This window comes from Protopterus annectens, chromosome 13.part0 (assembly GCF_019279795.1).
Source record: "Protopterus annectens isolate FY-2018-M chromosome 13.part0, PAN1.0, whole genome shotgun sequence".
Classification (NCBI taxonomy): domain Eukaryota; kingdom Metazoa; phylum Chordata; order Ceratodontiformes; family Protopteridae; genus Protopterus; species Protopterus annectens.
The window spans coordinates 858,084,945-858,103,204 of NC_056747.1; the positions used below are offsets into that span (position 1 = coordinate 858,084,945).

Here is an 18,260-nt window from a genome sequence, read left to right on the forward strand (position 1 = left end):
GTTGAGTTCGTGGAGCACACAGCCGGGGACACCATCAGGTCCCATGGATGCTGTGTTTTTTGCTTTGGAGAGAGCAGTTCTCACTTGGGCGTTGGAGATGTTTGGGGGGCTGCAATCGCTTGGTATAGATATCTCTCCTTTGGGGGGGGGAGAAGTTTGCACTGAACCTGTCAGCCAGTATGTTGGCAATGTCTGTAGGATCAGTAATCTTCACATCATTTTGAACTAGTTCTGAGCATATCTGGGAGTTTCCTCCCAGGTTTCTAACATAGCTAAAGAAGGCCTTATGATTGTCTTTTGAGTCTTTAGCTATTTTTCTCTCAAAATTTGCTTTGGATGATTTTATGAGAGCTCTTAGTTGTTTACTTATAGTGATCAAGGGTGTCTTACCTTTTAAGGATTTTGCTCTATCTTGTAGTAGCTTCCTCCTTTTGTTGTAGAGTTTGTTTATGGCTGGGGTCCACCAGACTGGACGCTTGTGTTTGGTACAAAGAGTCTTTGTTTTGCTTGGGATTGCCTTATCCATGCAGTCCTGCAGGTGCTGGTAGAAGGCATTTGTAAGTGATTCAGCGGCTTGAGTACTGTTTTCCGCTCGGGGCCTTAAAGGAGACCACACTAGTCTTTAGAAGTATGAAGTCGGCTTTCGAGAAGTTCTTTACTGTGGTCTTTATTATTTCAGGTGGGGGTGGGATGAGGACCTCCAGCGAGATTAGTTTGTGATCTGATCTCACCAGTGAGGGGTATACTTCCGGTGTTGAACATTGTGCTCCCATGTTTGTGATGATGAGATCAAGTATGTTTTCTCCTCTTGTGGGGATGGTGACTAGTTGTTCCATGGCATTTGAGTTTATGAATTCCAGGAACTTTTGGGCTAGGGTGTTTGGGCTTGAGTAGTGTTCCCAGTCTATATTAGGGTAATTGAAGTCACCTAGTATGATGGTGTTTGGTGATACATTTATCCCTCTAGTGTTTTCAGGAAGGCCATGTGAGGTTCCTGAGTTTGTGAGGGTGGCCTGTAACATGCTACAATTTGCAGAGCAGTCTTGCCTATGGTTAATTGCACCTGGATGGTCTCCGATGCATCGTGCGTTGCCACCAGTCTTGAGGTGTGGGTGTCCTTGATGAATATGGATACCCCCTCCTTTCTTGGTATTGTCCGGATTTTGGGGCGGAACGCATGATAAGAGGTAAAACCTGATAGTGCTGGGGTGCTCTCAGGAGCCTTGAACCAGGTTTCTGTCACTGCACAGACATCGATGTTCTCCATACTGAGAAGGGCCTCGAGTGCGTGCATTTTGAGATTTAGACTTCTGGCATTGAGCAGCATTACCCTTAGTTTTTTCCTTTTTGTGTTCTAGGGTGGTAGGTTTAGAATTTGAGCCTTGCCTAAAAAGGCACTATGGGGTGGCAAGAGCCTTTGCCAATATCCGAATCCCAGGGTGACAGGTGCAAGCCATCCCTTCATGCAGCGTGGCTTGTCCAGCATGTCATCCCAGGCAGACAGACATTGGATCCCCTTTGAATGACACCAGAGTTTAAGCCAATTGTTAAAGCTGATCATCTTATCTCTGTATTGTGGCATCATTCTTGGTGAAGGTAGGATACTGCTCAAGGTCAGGGTCATACCTGCCTGGGCTACATAATCAGAGAGCTCCTCAATGTCTCTTTTCATGTAGTCCAAGGAGGTACATCTCAGGTCGTATACACCAGCGTGGACAATGACTGAGTCGTATTTGTACCTGCTGTTGAGAGACCTGAGTGCTTGCGTTATGTGGTGGATTCTAGCCCGACAGGCAGCTTACTGTGACCTTCTCCTTACACAGTCTGGTGAGCGGGACGTCAGTGTGTCTGACTATGGAGTCACCAATGACTAGTGTGTCTGGCAATGTGTTTGGCCTTAAGGGCTGTGACTGTTTGACACTCTGACTGTGAGGTCTATGTGTTGCAGGTGTTGTGTTCTGAGGTGGTGGTTGTTTGGGTGTCTGCTTTGGTGGCCTCTGCTGTTTTGGTAGATTTTTGATCAGAGCTGCCGAGTATGTCTTTGTGTGTTTATGTGTATGATTTGAGGTTGTGATGGTACTATGTGAGACTGGGTCTATAGTGTGTGTGGTAACCTTCTCCTCCTGACTGGTCTTGCCAGTCCTATGTTGAGAGAGCTCAGCCTCCAGTTTGGCCGTATAGTTGCATCTCTCGCATGTATTTGTGTTTTGTGGGAGGAGGAGAGGGTTGTTCAGGTACATGAGGCAATTGTAACATTGCCTCAATATTCCCAGGTTCACCAGCTGAGCAGGAGAGGACACTAGCAACTGATCCCTCGACATGCTAGAAGGACTAGACAAAAACTTTAAAAGAGATTCCGGGGACGGGTGACCGAGAAATGGGGGTTTGCCTTTTGGGGTGCTATCTATAAGAGTGCCGTATCAAGGTAATAAGTACTGTAGGAGCAAGTGCTAGGTTTAACAGATAGAGAAAAGTCTACTTGGAGTCAAGTAGAGATGATCTTTTAGGTATTAGAGAAAGGGCTAGTAACAGGGATGCTTAAAGGTAAGATTGAAAAGAATGCACTCTGCAGTGTGCACTAGAGAAGTTAGATATGAAAGTAGGTAACTTGTGTTTTACCTGTTTAAAAGTTAAGGTTTAGTGGAGAGTTACTATTTTTAAAACAGCAAGATGGACTGAAAGGGGTGGTTACTTTTGTATTTTGGTACTATGAAATACTGTAGGATGGCCAATAAATTTAAATAATTGAAGAGGTGGGATTTCAAAAGTGATGGTTTTGTGATTACTCACATAAGCCAGTGAAAGTAGAGAGAAATGAGATATATGGTCAGATTAACATAAGAGGCGGGCAACTAGAAAGACAGTGGTATTTAACAAGACAACTTAAATGGGTGGGAGGGAGGGAAAAAAATCTGCCTGACTCAGAACAGAGAGAGCTGTGGTCTCTTTTGAAGTTTTAATATGCTGTTAAAACAGAATGCAAGCAAAACACAAGGTAAAGAAAACAAACTACAGTATTCAAAATATAGAAAGGCAATACAGAAATACAAAAAATAACAGCAAACTAACCTTTCCTTCACAGCAAAGTGTAGCAGAGTCTGGATGAGCCTTTCTGGTAAAGCCAGAGGTGAAATAATTCCAGTATGAATCTACATTGTAAAAAGTTTCTTGTCTGATAATTTTATGTATATATGAAAGTTTACCTTTATCAGAAACTTTATGCTGTAAATTTATTATCAAATAATCAATCAGTTTTGGAATAGATTCTTTAACTGTTACAGACATTAGATCTATTCTATCAATGAGATGTTGTCTAAAGATCTGAACCTCTAACCAGCAAGTTTCTCTTAGATCAAATTCTTGTTTTAAGAAATCTAGATTTTTAACTTTATTATCAGATATCAGCTGATACCAGTACTTTAGATTATTATCTATAGCTAAATGAGCTCCTTCAGAAGTAGATGACATAAGCATACCCTGAGTATAAATTATAGGGAATACAATAAAATTCCATTCCCTATACTTAGGGTGCATGAATATAAAGTTACGATAACTAATAATAATATTTAATGGGTAACAGACCATATGTTTAGGTGTAATAGGTGAAGTACAAAATTCCTTTAGCAACCACAACATGGAGTTATTTATAATCATATTTTTATGTGTTAAGGAGATTTTCATGAAGTGCATACTAATTAGCTCCCAATAATCTTTCCATTTTGCGACATATGACCGATCTATTAATAAAGTAATAACTTTTATAATAGAAGAGATAATATATAAATTAAAGTCTGGAAAAGAAATACCCCTTGAGACCAGCTATTAGTATGTTTCTTTAATGCAATCCTAGGTCTATTAGGTGCCCATAAGAAATTTAACATTAGTGTATTCAGTTTCTTGATAGTTATTTTTGTAGGTGAAAGTATTATTGATTGTATTAAGTATAAAATCTTGGGGAATATTATCATTTTAATAATTGTAAGTCTCTCCTCCATAGTAAAAACATATTATTCCAGGTATTAAAAAGATTTTGTATATTAAGAAAACAGGTATTATAGTTATTATATATAATAGATTTAATATCTTTAGATAGTATTATACCTAAATAAGTTATCTGACCTGAGTTGGGTACATATTTAGTAAAATCACTAATGAGAGTATTTTTTCGTGTATATATAGGTAGTATTTTAGTTTTTCTTCATTGAATATTAAACCAGAAATACTTTTAAAATTCATCATTTTATCAAATAAAGACTGCATAGAAGAATTAGATCCTGCTGATGTAATTAGAACATCATCTGCAAAAGTTGAATTTTTGATGTTGTATTTTCTTCTATTTCAAAACCCTCTATGTCAGTACCGTTTCTAATCAAATTAGCCCAAGGCTCCATTACTAAAGTGAATAATAGTGGAGAAAGTGGACATCCTTGCTTTGTACCTTTAAGAATGGGTATTTTTGTGAAACATATGTTCCTACCTTAATATAAGCCAGCTGCCTTTGTATAAATGCTCAATTAAATTTACAAATGCATCAGAGAAATTTGTGCATTTCAGTAAGGTAAACAGATAGTCCCAACTTACTGAATCAAATGCTGAACCTATATCAAGACTAATAAGTGTTAAATCTTTCTTTTTCCTATTTGCAAAATCAATTAATGTTAAAGTTCTTCTTATATTATCAAAAGTATTTCTATTTACAATGAAGCCCGCCTGATCTATGTCTATAATGCCGGGATAATTGTCTTCAATCTATCAGCAAAAATACTCATAAACATTTTATAATCAACATTAAGTAATGAGATGGGTCGATATGAAGAACATCTAGTTGGATCTTTATTAGGTTTTAAAATTGGTGAAATAAATGTATATTGCCAAGATGGGGGTTATTAACTCAGTTTGGGCCAGAATAAAAACCTTATGTATTAATGAATATGTAGTTTTAGAAAGGATTTTATACATCTCTGGTATAATACCATTATTACCCGGTGCTTTGTTTGATTTAAGCTTATTTATTTGTGTAATAACTTCTGTATATGAAATACTCTTGTCCAATAGTTTAATCTGTTGTTTATTAAGCTTTTATTCATGTTTGTGGTTATAAACTCCTTTATTTTATCTTTAGGTTCCATGTTAATGTTGTTATGGTTAATCTTGTGAAAGTGATTTCTAAATACATCCAGTATTTCTGGTATACTAGAAACATTCTTCTTTTTCCTTAGAGAAAAGATTTCTTTGATATGGTTTTGTTTATTCAATCTTTTGTTTTATTTTTAAGTCTATGTAAGTATTTAGGGCTTATTGAATAAGACAAAACTTGTATTCTCTAAAGTTATTTTAACTTTATGAGTTAAAATTTCTTTGTATTTCTCATTTAGTTTGTTTATTTCTTCAATAACTTTCTTGTCCATAATATTTTCTTTATTATTATGTTTATAAGAGTCTAGTTTACTTTGAATATCTAACAATTCCTTATCCCAAGATTTCCTTTTGTTAATATACCATCTGATACTTTGTCCATATAGATATGATTTTAAGGCATCCCAAACATAGACAATGGAGACTTCAGGAGTATTATTTATGTCCAGAAAATGTTGTACTTCTGAAAGTATATATTCTTTATAGTCTTTTAGCTGAGTTAAGTATGCTGGTATCCTTTTGATCTGAACATTATGAGTATTTTTATCATGAATTCAAAACAATTGAGTTATGATCAGATATAGGACATGAAATGATTTTGGAATTAATTAAATCTGTTACCATCTGGTTAGAAATAAAGACCCTATCTATTTTTGAATAAGTTTTGTATCTGTTAGAAAAAAAGGTGTATGGTAATGATTTTGACTATCTGATTATTAATATCATTCAAATGATAAGAATTAGCAAAATCATTTAAATGTTTTGCATTAGATGTAATTCTTCTTTTCTTTATAGTGGTAGTATCACTTTCATGTAGTATACAATTAAAATCACCAGCTAAAATAATATCCCCTACAGAGAATGATATGATCTTATCAATATGATGTTTCACTGTATTAATACCAATTCCAGGTATCCAATATACATTAATTAAAGTGTAAGTCTTCCCATTAATTTGTATTGTAACCATACAAAACATTCCTTTGTCATCCTGATAAGACTTAATGGTTTTAGGAATGGGCATACTTTTATTCCATAAAATAGCCACTCCTCTTTTTTCTGAGTGTGCTCTGAACTAACCAATACTGTATACTTATTAGTGGCTAGTTTATCAATATCTTTTTCAAGAGATGGGTTTCTTGCAGGAAGACTAGATTGGCCTTGTGTAGATTAATGTATCTTATTAGGCTTGCCCTTTTACACGGATTATTCAATCCATTAATGTTTAAAGAAATTCCTTTTAAAGATGTCATTTGGCATTTTTAAAACTCAAGAATCTTATGATCGAAATAACAAATAACAAGATAAATAATGTTACATCTCCTCTTTTAGGTGTACCTTTAAACATAGCTGTATTTATTAAATCTCTTATGGGATTTTGTATAGGATTCAATTTTGTTTGTAGTGACAATGAGTGTACAAAATATATTGTGGATGTCAAAACTATATACATATAACAATGAACAAGTGAAAATAATGTAAGGATTAAACCTTGCATCCCGCCTGAGTTGAAAACTCCAACTTAGAGCAGTATTTACTACTCAAGTTAACCCCTACCCTAAGCAGCAGTACCTCAGCTACCACCTTATCAATTTAATACTAGTTATATTTAACTGAGGTTAACAGTTTTCAATTCAATTATCTATCAAGACAAAACTACACATTTGGTAAAACAGCATCATATAAACTAAAATAAACTTTTTTTTTTAAAACTGTTCATACTATTATATAGATCTATGTAATATATAACACTTGTATTCTAATAGCATTCAAATAATCTTAATGTTAGAAATCAAGAGGAGAGAAAATTATGTTCTAACATTCATTTAAATCAAAAACTTTGGCTAATATGATTCAGACATTATATGCATTAAGATGCATCTATTTTCTGTCATGTGAATTCTATCAACAGCTTCCAAAAAATCTTGAATTGTTTGTATATGAGCATTTACTTAAACTCATTATTGTCAATAGAGTAAAATATTGTATTCATAAAAATTATTATAAATCATATTGCATAGTTATGCAGATTCTCAGAAACACCTGCGTTATTACCTAAAAAAAAAAAAGCCATCACACGCATAAACACAGACACACACACATACATATACACACACACATATACACACACACACATACCCACACACACACACACACATACATATACACATACACATATATACATACATACACACACACACACACACACACACACACACACACACACATATATCTGATCTCACCGAGCCGTGCCCCTGCAGAGCACCATCCCACTTGCCGTCCCCAGAACAAATCTGTCCGCTTCACACAAAATAATGCACAGCAAACACACACTAGCAACCAGATTTTACAATCATGCTAACCTACTGCTTTAAAATATATCACATGACATTTCTTCCAGAATAGAGTTATAAGATTATTTATGCTTGTCAATCAGATGAATTAAATGAGTTATAGTAAAGTATATGTTTGGGACACAAGTTTTAACACAGATTATTATGCTACTGTTAAGTAGATTTTCAAAAACATTTAAATAAATGTTTCATTTTCTATGCCTTCTAAAATAAGATATTTACTTGCTACAAGAAACTACATCATCTAAACTCATCATAACTGACACATTTTATGAATAGAGTATTTTTCCTGAATCTGTGGTGTGTCAGTGTGATAACCTTGTCAATGTTTATACTAACTGCTTTCAGTTTCTCTGTGAAAATTCTGTGAGTGAAGCTTCTGAGGAAACTCATGGACACTGTGCATGAGACAGCCCACATCCCAGATTGTCTCCCTTAACATTTTGGCGGGAAACTTATTAAAACTTGTGGCAAACATTCATTTTGTCAATAGAGTAAAACATTGTATTCATAGAAATCATTACAAATCATATTGGATAGCCATGCAGACTCTCAGAAAAAAAGCCATCACACTCACACACACACACACACACACACACACACACACACATATATATATATATATATATATATATATATATATATATATATATATCTGATCTCACTGAGTTGTGTCCCTGCAGAGCACCATCCCACTTGCTGTCCCCAGAATAAATCTGTCTGCTTTATACAAAACAATGCACAGCAAACACATATTGGTAACCAGATTTTACAATCATGCTAACCTACTGCTTTAAAATATATCACATGACATTTCTTCCAGAATAGAGTTATAAGATTATTTATGTTTGTCAATCAGATGAATTAAATGAGTTATAGTAAAGTATATGTTTGGAACACAAATTTTTAACACAGATTATTATGCTGCTGTTAAGTAGATTTTCAAAAACATTTAAATAAATGTTTCATTTTTATGCCTTCTAAAATAAGACATTTACTTACTACAAGAAACTACATCATTTAAACTCATTATAACTGACATATTTTATGAACAGAGTATTTTTCCTGAATCTGTGGTGTGTCAGTGTGATAACCTTGTCAATGTTTATACTAACTGCTTTCAGTTTCTCTGTGAGAATTCTGTGATTTGAAGATTCTGAGGTAACTCAAGGACATTGTGCATAAGACAGCCCACATCCCAGATTGTCTCTCTTAACATTTTGGCGGAAACTTATTAAAACTAGTGACAAACATTCATTTAGCAGTGTAAATGCATCTAAACATGACAGAACCTCCACAATGTATTCCACAGATCATCACAGCCTCTATGCAAGTGAAATTAAACTCAAAATTACCAACAAGCAATAAAACTCAGCATTCTTCTCCCAACTCAATTTTCATACAAATCCTATTATTCACTGTGCCCACACAGTCAAAAGCATTTCTATATATTAATAAAGAAAAGAAAAGAGAGTAGAAAATAAAAGGGAGTGAGGCAGAAATAAAAAATGTAAGAGAAAGCTGTAAGAAGTATATACAATGGAATGTTACTTACTGTTTATATTAATAGAGTTAAAAATAAAACATATTATTTACTCTTATTTAGTTCTGATTATTATTAGTTAAAGCATGACAGATTATTTACAAACAAGTATAAGCAGTATAATCAAGAAAGTATAATTAGAAATAGCATTTGAAGAACTTATAAACTTTTACAAGAAATAAATATGTTATTATTCTATTAATGATATTTTCATTACTGTTCTCTCCTGCCCTCCCCACCCTTTACCCACTACATAATCTAAATAGAATGTCATTGTTTAAACAAAGAAAATAATAAAAGAAGAAGGAAAAAAAAGATAAAGATAAAAAATGTATCAAATTACTAACCTTACTTTTTTCAGAAAGAAAAACAAATCGAGTCACAGCCTGCCATTAAATCCTCAGGCATTTTGACTGGTTATGAAACAAAACATTTCTTTGCACATAGAGAATAACTTTGATTAAATCTTTTCCAAAATATTTGTGGCTTTCTGGAAATGCAGGAACTATATTCAAAAAGATTAATAATGAACTAAAATGATGAGAGAGAAAACATATAACAAATCATTTGTTTTTTAGTCTCTTCTTCTTCTCTGAAGTCTTCCAGGAAGCTTCAGTTGCCAATCTCTTTAATGAAGAACTAGCCCATTCCATTTCTTCTATTTTATCCAAAATCCTTTTTCTTTGACAAACAGTAAAGCAGAGTCTAAATCATCGAAGACCTTAGGACCATCAGGAAGGAAGATTTTAAGCTTGGCAGGAAACAGAAGGTATGTTTTAAACTGTGCTTTTTTAAGCTCCCTTATTAGTGGCAGAAAAACTTTTCTTTTAGCAATTACCATGGAATAATAGTCATTGTCAAAACGCACAGTTGTCTCATTAAACTTAACAGGAGCTTTAGCCCAAGCAGATTTAAGAACCATCTCTTTATCAAAAGATGATAGAAATCTAACTATAACTGATCTAGGATAATTTTTGTTAGAGTTAGTATTAGCTATAGATCTATGTGCTCTTTCGATACCAAAAGAGAATGCTTCTGGTAAATCTAAAGTTTTAGGGAGCCATGTTGTTAAAAAGAAGTAATATTGTTACCTTCAATATTTTCTGGCAGTCCAAAATCCTAATGTTATTGCGCCTAGATCTATTTTCCAGGTCATCCAGCTTTGTTTGTAAATGTGTATTTTGTTTCAGCAGAAACTCAATGTTGATTTCCTCTTCTTGTATTTTATTTTCCATGTCATTCACAGCTTCTTCTACGCCTGTCATCTGGATCTTCTGTTGTTGCAGGTCCATATGTAACAAGTCTATTTGTTTTGTAGTTTTTTCTATGAAAGTGTCTATTTTAGTATCCATTTTATCCATCTTAGCAGTAAGTTGCTGGACTATAATTATCAGAGACTGAAGTTCTTTCTTGATGCTGGAGTCTTGAGAATTTGTCTTACTGGAACTCATTTCAGACTGATAAACTGACAGGAAAATTTCCAAAGTAATTTCTGACAGGAATATTATTAAGATTTCCTTTCTTTTTTAGATATAGTTCAAGAACTATATAAAACAAACATATTTAGAAAGAAAATTACTTCAAGAATTAATTTTTTAAGTAATTAATTCCTGTCAATGTAATGAAATTGGTGGAGCTGAAGAAATCTGCTGCTATCCTGTGTTCATCCTTGGCCACGCCCCCATCTGTATACATTTTTGAAAGTCTACGAGGTGTGCAAGTCATAATGATGTTGCACATAACCTGTAAATGACTAGCCTCATACTCCACAAAAGTCAAGTTCAAAGAGTTAATTTAAAGTATCGTATTAACTATATGGCTAACATTTCCTAAACTGCCTACGTTTTCTTTTGCTTCTTGGCAAGTGTCGTTACAGCAAACCACTAAGGATGCATAAGCACGCTTTCATATCATTACACTCTGACCCTCAAATAATTAGAATGTTCAACCAAGACTCATCTGATGAGCTAGAGAAAGTGCCTTCAGTGTCTGGTAGAATATTCTTTTAATCCAAAAACCAAGAAGACATTGCTGACTTCTGAAAAACCTCAGTAGCAATGACAGTAACCAAAATAAAGGTCTGTTGCATTAATCTACTGTCCTGCAAGACTAACATATAAAAGAACTAGAACTCTTGAAATATTCATGATGGTTGTATGAAAACCCTACAGAAAAAAGTCAGACCTTTGGACCTCTTCCCCTCTAACATACACTGTTAAGGCCATGTGTTACTTCAGACAGAAATGCTTCTGTACCCATCTGACTGAAAACAGAATGGCTGCACTTACCTGTTGTACTCTGCTGGGATCATCCAGTTGCAGTTTTGCAATCACACAGCCAGGATCAAGAACTGCCCCTGCCCTCTTTACATAGTGAATGCAACCAGAGACACTTGCCGTCAGTGTCATCACCATTTTCATGACCTAGCAAAGAAGACAAAGCAAAACAATTCAGTGTTTCCATTCTCCATGTTCTACTCATCCTAGTACTACTCATCCTAGTACTTGTATCATGGGCTTAATCTACTAAAGACAAAATGTAAGCATGGTAATCTGATTTCCATGTTTGCCCCGACTTTTTGTGTTTGTAGTCAGTCATTCAATCATTGCTATATGGCATGTGCATAAGGCGGTGGGATACAAAGTTTATAATTACGCTAGTCCATATAGTGAACAGACACACACTGTGTTACCCCACAAGTCATTCGGCTTCCTCATGCTCCTAGACCACCTATAATAAATGCTATGTTTTTAATCTCAGTGGCCACTCTTGGTTACTAAAAATGTAAATAAACAAATAAAAATGTTAATCAATATTTGCTATACTTTATTATAAAGGGGAAAATTACTTTGAAGAAAGAGTTCCTCACCTAGAAAATAGAAGTTGTTCAAGCCTACCCCTTTATTTGATGCATTAATATTCATTCCTTCCACCTGCACACTTGCTAGACAGGAAGCAGTTTTTTTTTTCACTAAGTATTATGGCTAATGTGATTAGGTTTGTTTAGTCAACTACTTAGCTGAGCCATTCCTTACAGCTAGAGTTATTTCAGTGGAACACTAATTCATAATCAGGAAAGTAAGTACTCTAGTAGGGTGAGAGGTTAGAGAAATGTTTTTTCAGCTTTTACTGCCTGTTACTTCTCATAAGTTTCTTTGCTTCTCCATTAGCTGCCACAGCTATCAGGGCTCCCATCACTGTAACTTGTTGATCGTACTGCTACTCATACCTTTCAACCTCTTAGTGCAAAAAATGTAGACAAAGCCTGACAGAATGGGGGAACAAAGACCCAAAAATAGGGACTGATTTTAAATACTGCTCTTATAAACTTAGACAGTTGCTAGAACAACAGGATTTGTCTTGACATGCATTTTTCTGATGGGTATGAAGTCTGAAACATAAATGTGTATCATTATTTAGTGACTTCAGTCCTCAGATCGTCCCAGTAATTTGCCAGAAAATCATAAATTTTATGACGAACAGACCAAAATTATGAGCCAAAAATCTGTACAGTTTTGAAGTCTGCTACCACTCCTTCACTGGTCAGTTAACAGCTCTTTGCAGGTGTTATACACCCACCCCAGACAGCTTTTTAAAACACACTGCCAGCTGACAATCATTCTTCCCCTGACCTAAGCAGTCCATTTGTTTCTCTTCTGGACAAGAGTAGGTCAACAGAGTCATCAGCATTAATACTGGCCTTATCCCCATTACTTCTGCAGCAACCTCAAGGCCACAGAATCCTACAGTGCCACACTGATGACTCATGCACACTTCTGTGCACAAGTCAAAATGTAGCTTCAATATAAGTGCCCAACTTAGTGAGTGTGGATGGATTGACTAGCTTACCACCCTCTGCAGAATGTCAGTTAAGATGTGCATTGGGCTGCCTCCCCTCTCCATGAATGTGTGAGCTGGCACCAGGGTTGCCAGATTTCCAGCCCCCCAGGTAGGGACATAAAAAAAAAAAAAAGAAGGCCTCTCACGGCAAGTGAAGACCCAAAAAAAAAAAAAAAAATGCGGAACACAGTAGCTCTGCACTAAACACGGAGCTTCTCGTGTTTAATGCATTGCAGTTCCGCATTCAACACAAGTAGCTCCGTGTTTAGCGATTTTTGATTGGCCCGTATACTGGCATATGGGCCAATCAAAACACGGAGCTTCTCGTGTTTAATGCGGAACACAAGAAGCTCCGTGTTTAGCAATTTTTGATTGGCCCATATGCCAGGTATACGGGACAATCAAAAAAAAAAAAAAAAAAAACAAACAAAGTGGAGGCTGGCCAGGATTTAAACCGGCAGGGTGGGACTCGGGATCAGGCTGCTGATCTTGGGACAGTCCCGCCCAAATAGGGATGTCTGGCAATCCTGGCTGGCACTGATCACACATTCACATCTTCCACAACCATCTCCCTGTAAGTGCCTCAGTTGCTGATTAGTTCTGGCATATCTGGGTCACAATCAGGGCTTATCCTGTGACCTAGCACCTAGACAGCTTCTTAGCCAACAACTGTATAGCATTCTGGTGTTTGAATCTAATGACCAAATCACTAAGATAAAATAATGAAAACTGATAGGGCTGCACTGGTCTGCCCGTTTTTCCTCAGTGGACTAACTTGTCATATTTGCAGGTTCATTGATAAGATATGCTACATCTAAGCTAAACCAGTTATGAGCAAAGACAGTGAAGATCTCTAAAATGCCACTAAACATCTTTATAGCCACACTATAATGTCTCAGTAATACTAATGACATACATACCTCAATCTCTGCATAGCACTGTCCTGCAAAAACATGGCCACCATCTTCTACAGTGTACTGAATAAGTTTCCCTGCTGAAGGGGATCGTAGTATGGATGGATCATTTTCTTTTTCAAACACGCAGGTCTTATTGCCAATTGTAATGCGGTACCTGTGAAAGACAGACTCTATAATGAATATTTGCAGAAAAGGGGGAAGACAAACAGCCTTATCAAATGAAGACTATAAAGTACTGAGGATCTTGCTTAAGTACCCCATACAGTGGTGATGTCCACAACAAGGTAATTCACGCCAGCAATGAAATGCATAAACTGCTGAATCTAATTCACACTGTAAAGGAGTACAACACAGATCTTGTAGATGCAGTAAACAGTACTTAGACAGGTAGTCTCTAGTCATCTGCACAGCTGTACTGCAAAATTACAGAAAAACTTTCATAAGATGTTGGCTCTAGTCACATGTCTATTCCATGCAGAACATGCTCCCTTTCTATAAAGATATGAATAAACTGGACCATTGTTTTCATTTCTGGAAAGTATTAAAGCCAGGCAGCTGGTAAGAAAGATGTCCTTACATTCAGTGCTGTAGTATTCATTACTACATGGGATTCCCTGCTGCAGAAGCCTGAACAACCAGCCAGTCTACCAAAGATTACTTTTTGCTTATTTAAAAGGTACGCCGAATGTCACCCAAATGCTCCTTCTGTAGCATAGGGTGTAAAGGTAACAATCAGGCCTATCAAAAACAGAACTTTTTTGCCACCAGTTCCGAACACATCTTTTCACTGGTCTATTTTCCTGTGTCCATTTCTGCAAGTTGAATGCATGTTCGTTCCCCAGAGACTACCTACACCTGCTTGCTGAATTCTTTGCAGTTGCAGATAAGTTTTTTTTTTTTTTTTAATAGTGCTCCTTGAGGTTAATGTCATCCAGGAAGGGCAAATGCTAATGTGGGTGGCAGATTCCCCATACAGACCACTATGATGTCTTTTTTTTTTTTTTTTTGCCTAAGAGCCTCTCATGACCACACGTCTTGTTCGATTTGTCAGGCGTTTGTTCTGAAAACCCTTCACAATAGACTTTTTTCCCTTTCCGTGTATCTTGAGAACCAGAATCTTAAGCTTTTCACTAAAGATACAATGGAAAGAATCTCCCGCCTCAAGGATCAGGCATTATGGAAGAAGAAAGTGAAAAAGGTACGACTAGAATCTTCCCCTGTCCAGCATCTACCAGGTGTTTCTCCAAGCTCATTACAAATCCAGACGCTCACCTGGCTGTGTTGTCAAGATTACTCTGCCGCGACCGTGTCGGAAGCTGGTGAGGGTCTGGCTGACAGCATGTCTGTACAGGCTTTTCAGGTGTCTATCTCTGATGTTCAGGGGGAACCATGGTTGAATTTTTCTGCGGGGCCTAGGGAAATTCCTCAGTCTTTAGTTGGGAGAACAAGCTCCTACTAGTTCTAGTTCTAGTTCATAAATGCTGTACTGGGTCTGAGCCTTCTCAGTTTTTTGGAGGGGAAGTTTGTAGTATCGGGCAAGTAATGCTGTTGTTGTACTGTAGGGGCGCTCTGGGGAATTAGCAACATGTAGTGTTGGTTCTGTATTCTCTGGTAACTTGTTGTTTCCGGTGTATGTATGGCGATGGCGAAGTTGTGAACATGTAGCATGGGTGCGCACCTGGAGGCTCTTAATAAAGAAAGGCCTTACAACTCCAGAACCGTGTGGTCTCCTCATTTCCCAGGATATAACATATTGGCGACGAGAGTGGGATGCCTCCGAGTCCGCTGCGAGTGAAAACGGCGGGGTGCAGTTAATGTCGGACGACGAAGAGACTGGGCCTGCCGGAGTTATGTCTGGTTCCATGTTGGGGTTGCTGGTTGCATACGACTGTCAGACCCAGACCTGGGAGGAGTATTGTGAAGTGTTGGAACATTTTTTTGAAGCAAACCAGATAATGGAAGCGGGCCGGAAGCGAGCCATATTGCTGAGCTCGGTGGGCAGCAAGACGTACAGCCTGATGAGGAACTTATTGAGTCCTGATAAACCGGGGGATAAATCGTTCACGGAGTTGACGAGCTTGCTTCAGTCACATTATAACCCGAAGCCGAGTGCAATAGTCCAAAGGTTCAAGTTAAATTCAAGGACTAGAATGGCCAATGAAACGGTAACGGAGTATGTCGCAGTGCTGAGGGAACTGGCGCAACACTGTAATTATGGGGACAGACTGACAGAAATGCTACGAGATAGGCTCGTATGTGGCATTGCAGATGACCGCATACAACGCAGATTGTTAGCGGAGCCTGAGTTGTCGTTTGAAAAGGCCTTGAAGTTGGCACAGGCCATCGAGACGGCGAATAAAGACATTCGTGATTTACAACCAAGAACCACCGAAGGGGTGGGGAGCAGGAGTGCTACCCCACTGCCAGTGCATAAAGTGGTCGGGGAGCATAAATCACAAGGGAAGTCTGGTCAGTATGCTTGTTACAGGTGTGGCGGGGAACATCTGTCAAGGAACTGTCGTTTCTTAAATGAAAAATGTCATGCTTGCGGGAAAAAGGGCCATGTGAAGAAAATGTGCCGATCAACGCCCTCTAGGGACCAGCCGAGAAAGGGGGAGGAAAAGAGCAGTATGATGGACAAAAAGGGAAACGGAAAATAAAACGGCAGTATGCACACCACATGCGTGAAGGTACAAATCAACACACCAGGGAAGAAGAGGAAGTGTTTACTATGTTTAACATGAAAGAGGCAAGGTGGGAAAGAGTCGATCCCATCACAACCCAGTTGGACTTAAATGGGAAAATGGTGCAGTTTGAAGTGGATACGGGATGTAGTGTGACAGTTCTGTCCAAGGCTGAGTATGGAAAGTTATGGCTAAAAGAAGCTCAGGAGCTGCGGGACTGTTCAGTGACTTTGAAAACATATACCGGTGAAACAGTTCCCACACTGGGAATGGCCAAAGTAACTGTAAAACATAAAGATAAAGTCAAACAGTTGCCAGTCATGGTGGTAGCAGGTAATGGACCAAACCTGTTAGGCCGGGCGTGGCTAAAGGAGCTGGAAATGGGTTGTCTACGGCTCCATAAAGTAGAACAGCAGGGGCTGGCCTTGCAAGAGGTGTTGGAGAACAACGAAGAAGTGTTCAAAGAGGAACTGGGGACCTGGAGGGGTCCACCAGCAAAGATACACGTTAAAGAAAACGCAACGCCAAGATTTTACAAACCCAGACCCGTACCATACGCAATGAAGAAGAAAGTGGAGTCTGAGTTGGAGCGACTCACCAAGCAAGGTATAATTGAACCAGTGAAGTTTTCGGAATGGGCGGCACCAATTGTTCCAGTATTAAAGCCAGATAATACTGTACGCATATGTGGTGACTACAAGCTAACAGTGAACCAAGTTTCGAAACTGGAGCAGTATCCATTACCCAAGGTGGAGGATGTATTTGAAAAGCTGTCGGGAGGTGAAAAGTTTAGTAAACTGGACCTCAGTCATGCATATCAACAAGTAGTTCTGGAAGAAGGGTCAAAGGCATATGTCACCCTTAACACACACAAAGGGCTGTTCAAAGTCAATCGTTTACCCTTTGGTGTTTCCTCTAGTCCAGCTATTTTCCAGAGAATAATGGAGGGACTGGTGGCAGGAATTCTGAAGGTGGCTGTGTATCTGGACGACATCCTGTTGACGGGTAGGAACAATGGCGAGCATCTGGAGACTCTGAATGAGGTGCTAAGGCGACTGCGAGAGGCTGGTTTACGGGTGAAGAGGAGTAAATGTGCTTTCATGGCAAAGGAAGCAGAGTTCCTGGGTTACAAGGTGGATGCCTCGGGCCTACACCCCCTGCCAGACAAGGTAAAAGCCATCCAAGAGGCACCTGCACCTACAAATGTTACAGAGCTGAAGGCCTATTTAGGCTTACTCAACTATTATAACAGGTTCCTACCAAATCTGTCAACGCTGTTAGCTCCTTTACATAAACTGTTAAGGAAGGAGACCCTGTGGACATGGAAGGAGGAACAAGACAAAGCGTTTGAGCAGTCCAAGGAACTAATGCAGTCTTCAGAGGTTTTGGTGCACTATGATAGTCACAAGGACTTAATTTTGTCATGTGATGCCTCACCTTATGGGTTAGGGGCCGTGTTGGCACACCGTATGCCAGATGGACAAGAAAGACCCATTGGGTTCATGTCACGAACCTTAACACCAGCGGAGTCAAACTATTCCCAGCTAGACAAAGAGGGTTTGGCTGTAATTTTTGGAATTAAGAGGTTCCACAAATACCTCTATGGCAGGAAGTTTACTGTGTACACTGATCATAAGCCTTTGTTGGCACTGTTCAACGAGATGAAGGCCGTGCCTCAGATGGTTTCTCCCCGAATTCAGAGATGGGCTGTAACATTGAGAGCTTATGAATATGAGATTGTTTATAAGCCCGGGAAACACCATAGCAATGCGGACGTGCTGAGCCG

The 18,260-nt window shown here is 38.0% G+C and overlaps 1 protein-coding gene across 6 annotated transcripts in view; it reads right to left on the reverse strand.

The window, feature by feature from the left end:
• The window catches only part of ACACA (acetyl-CoA carboxylase alpha), a 2,143,878-nt gene that overhangs the window by 1,634,630 nt on the left and 490,988 nt on the right, over window positions 1-18,260 (reverse strand). For all 6 annotated transcript variants that reach the window (XM_044054575.1, XM_044054578.1, XM_044054576.1 and 3 more), the window contains 2 exons: window positions 13,794-13,944; window positions 11,322-11,456 (listed from right to left, as the gene is read on the reverse strand). In XM_044054575.1, coding sequence (XP_043910510.1) covers window positions 11,322-11,456; window positions 13,794-13,944 — 286 coding nt within the window. The remainder of the gene's footprint in view (window positions 1-11,321; window positions 11,457-13,793; window positions 13,945-18,260) is intronic.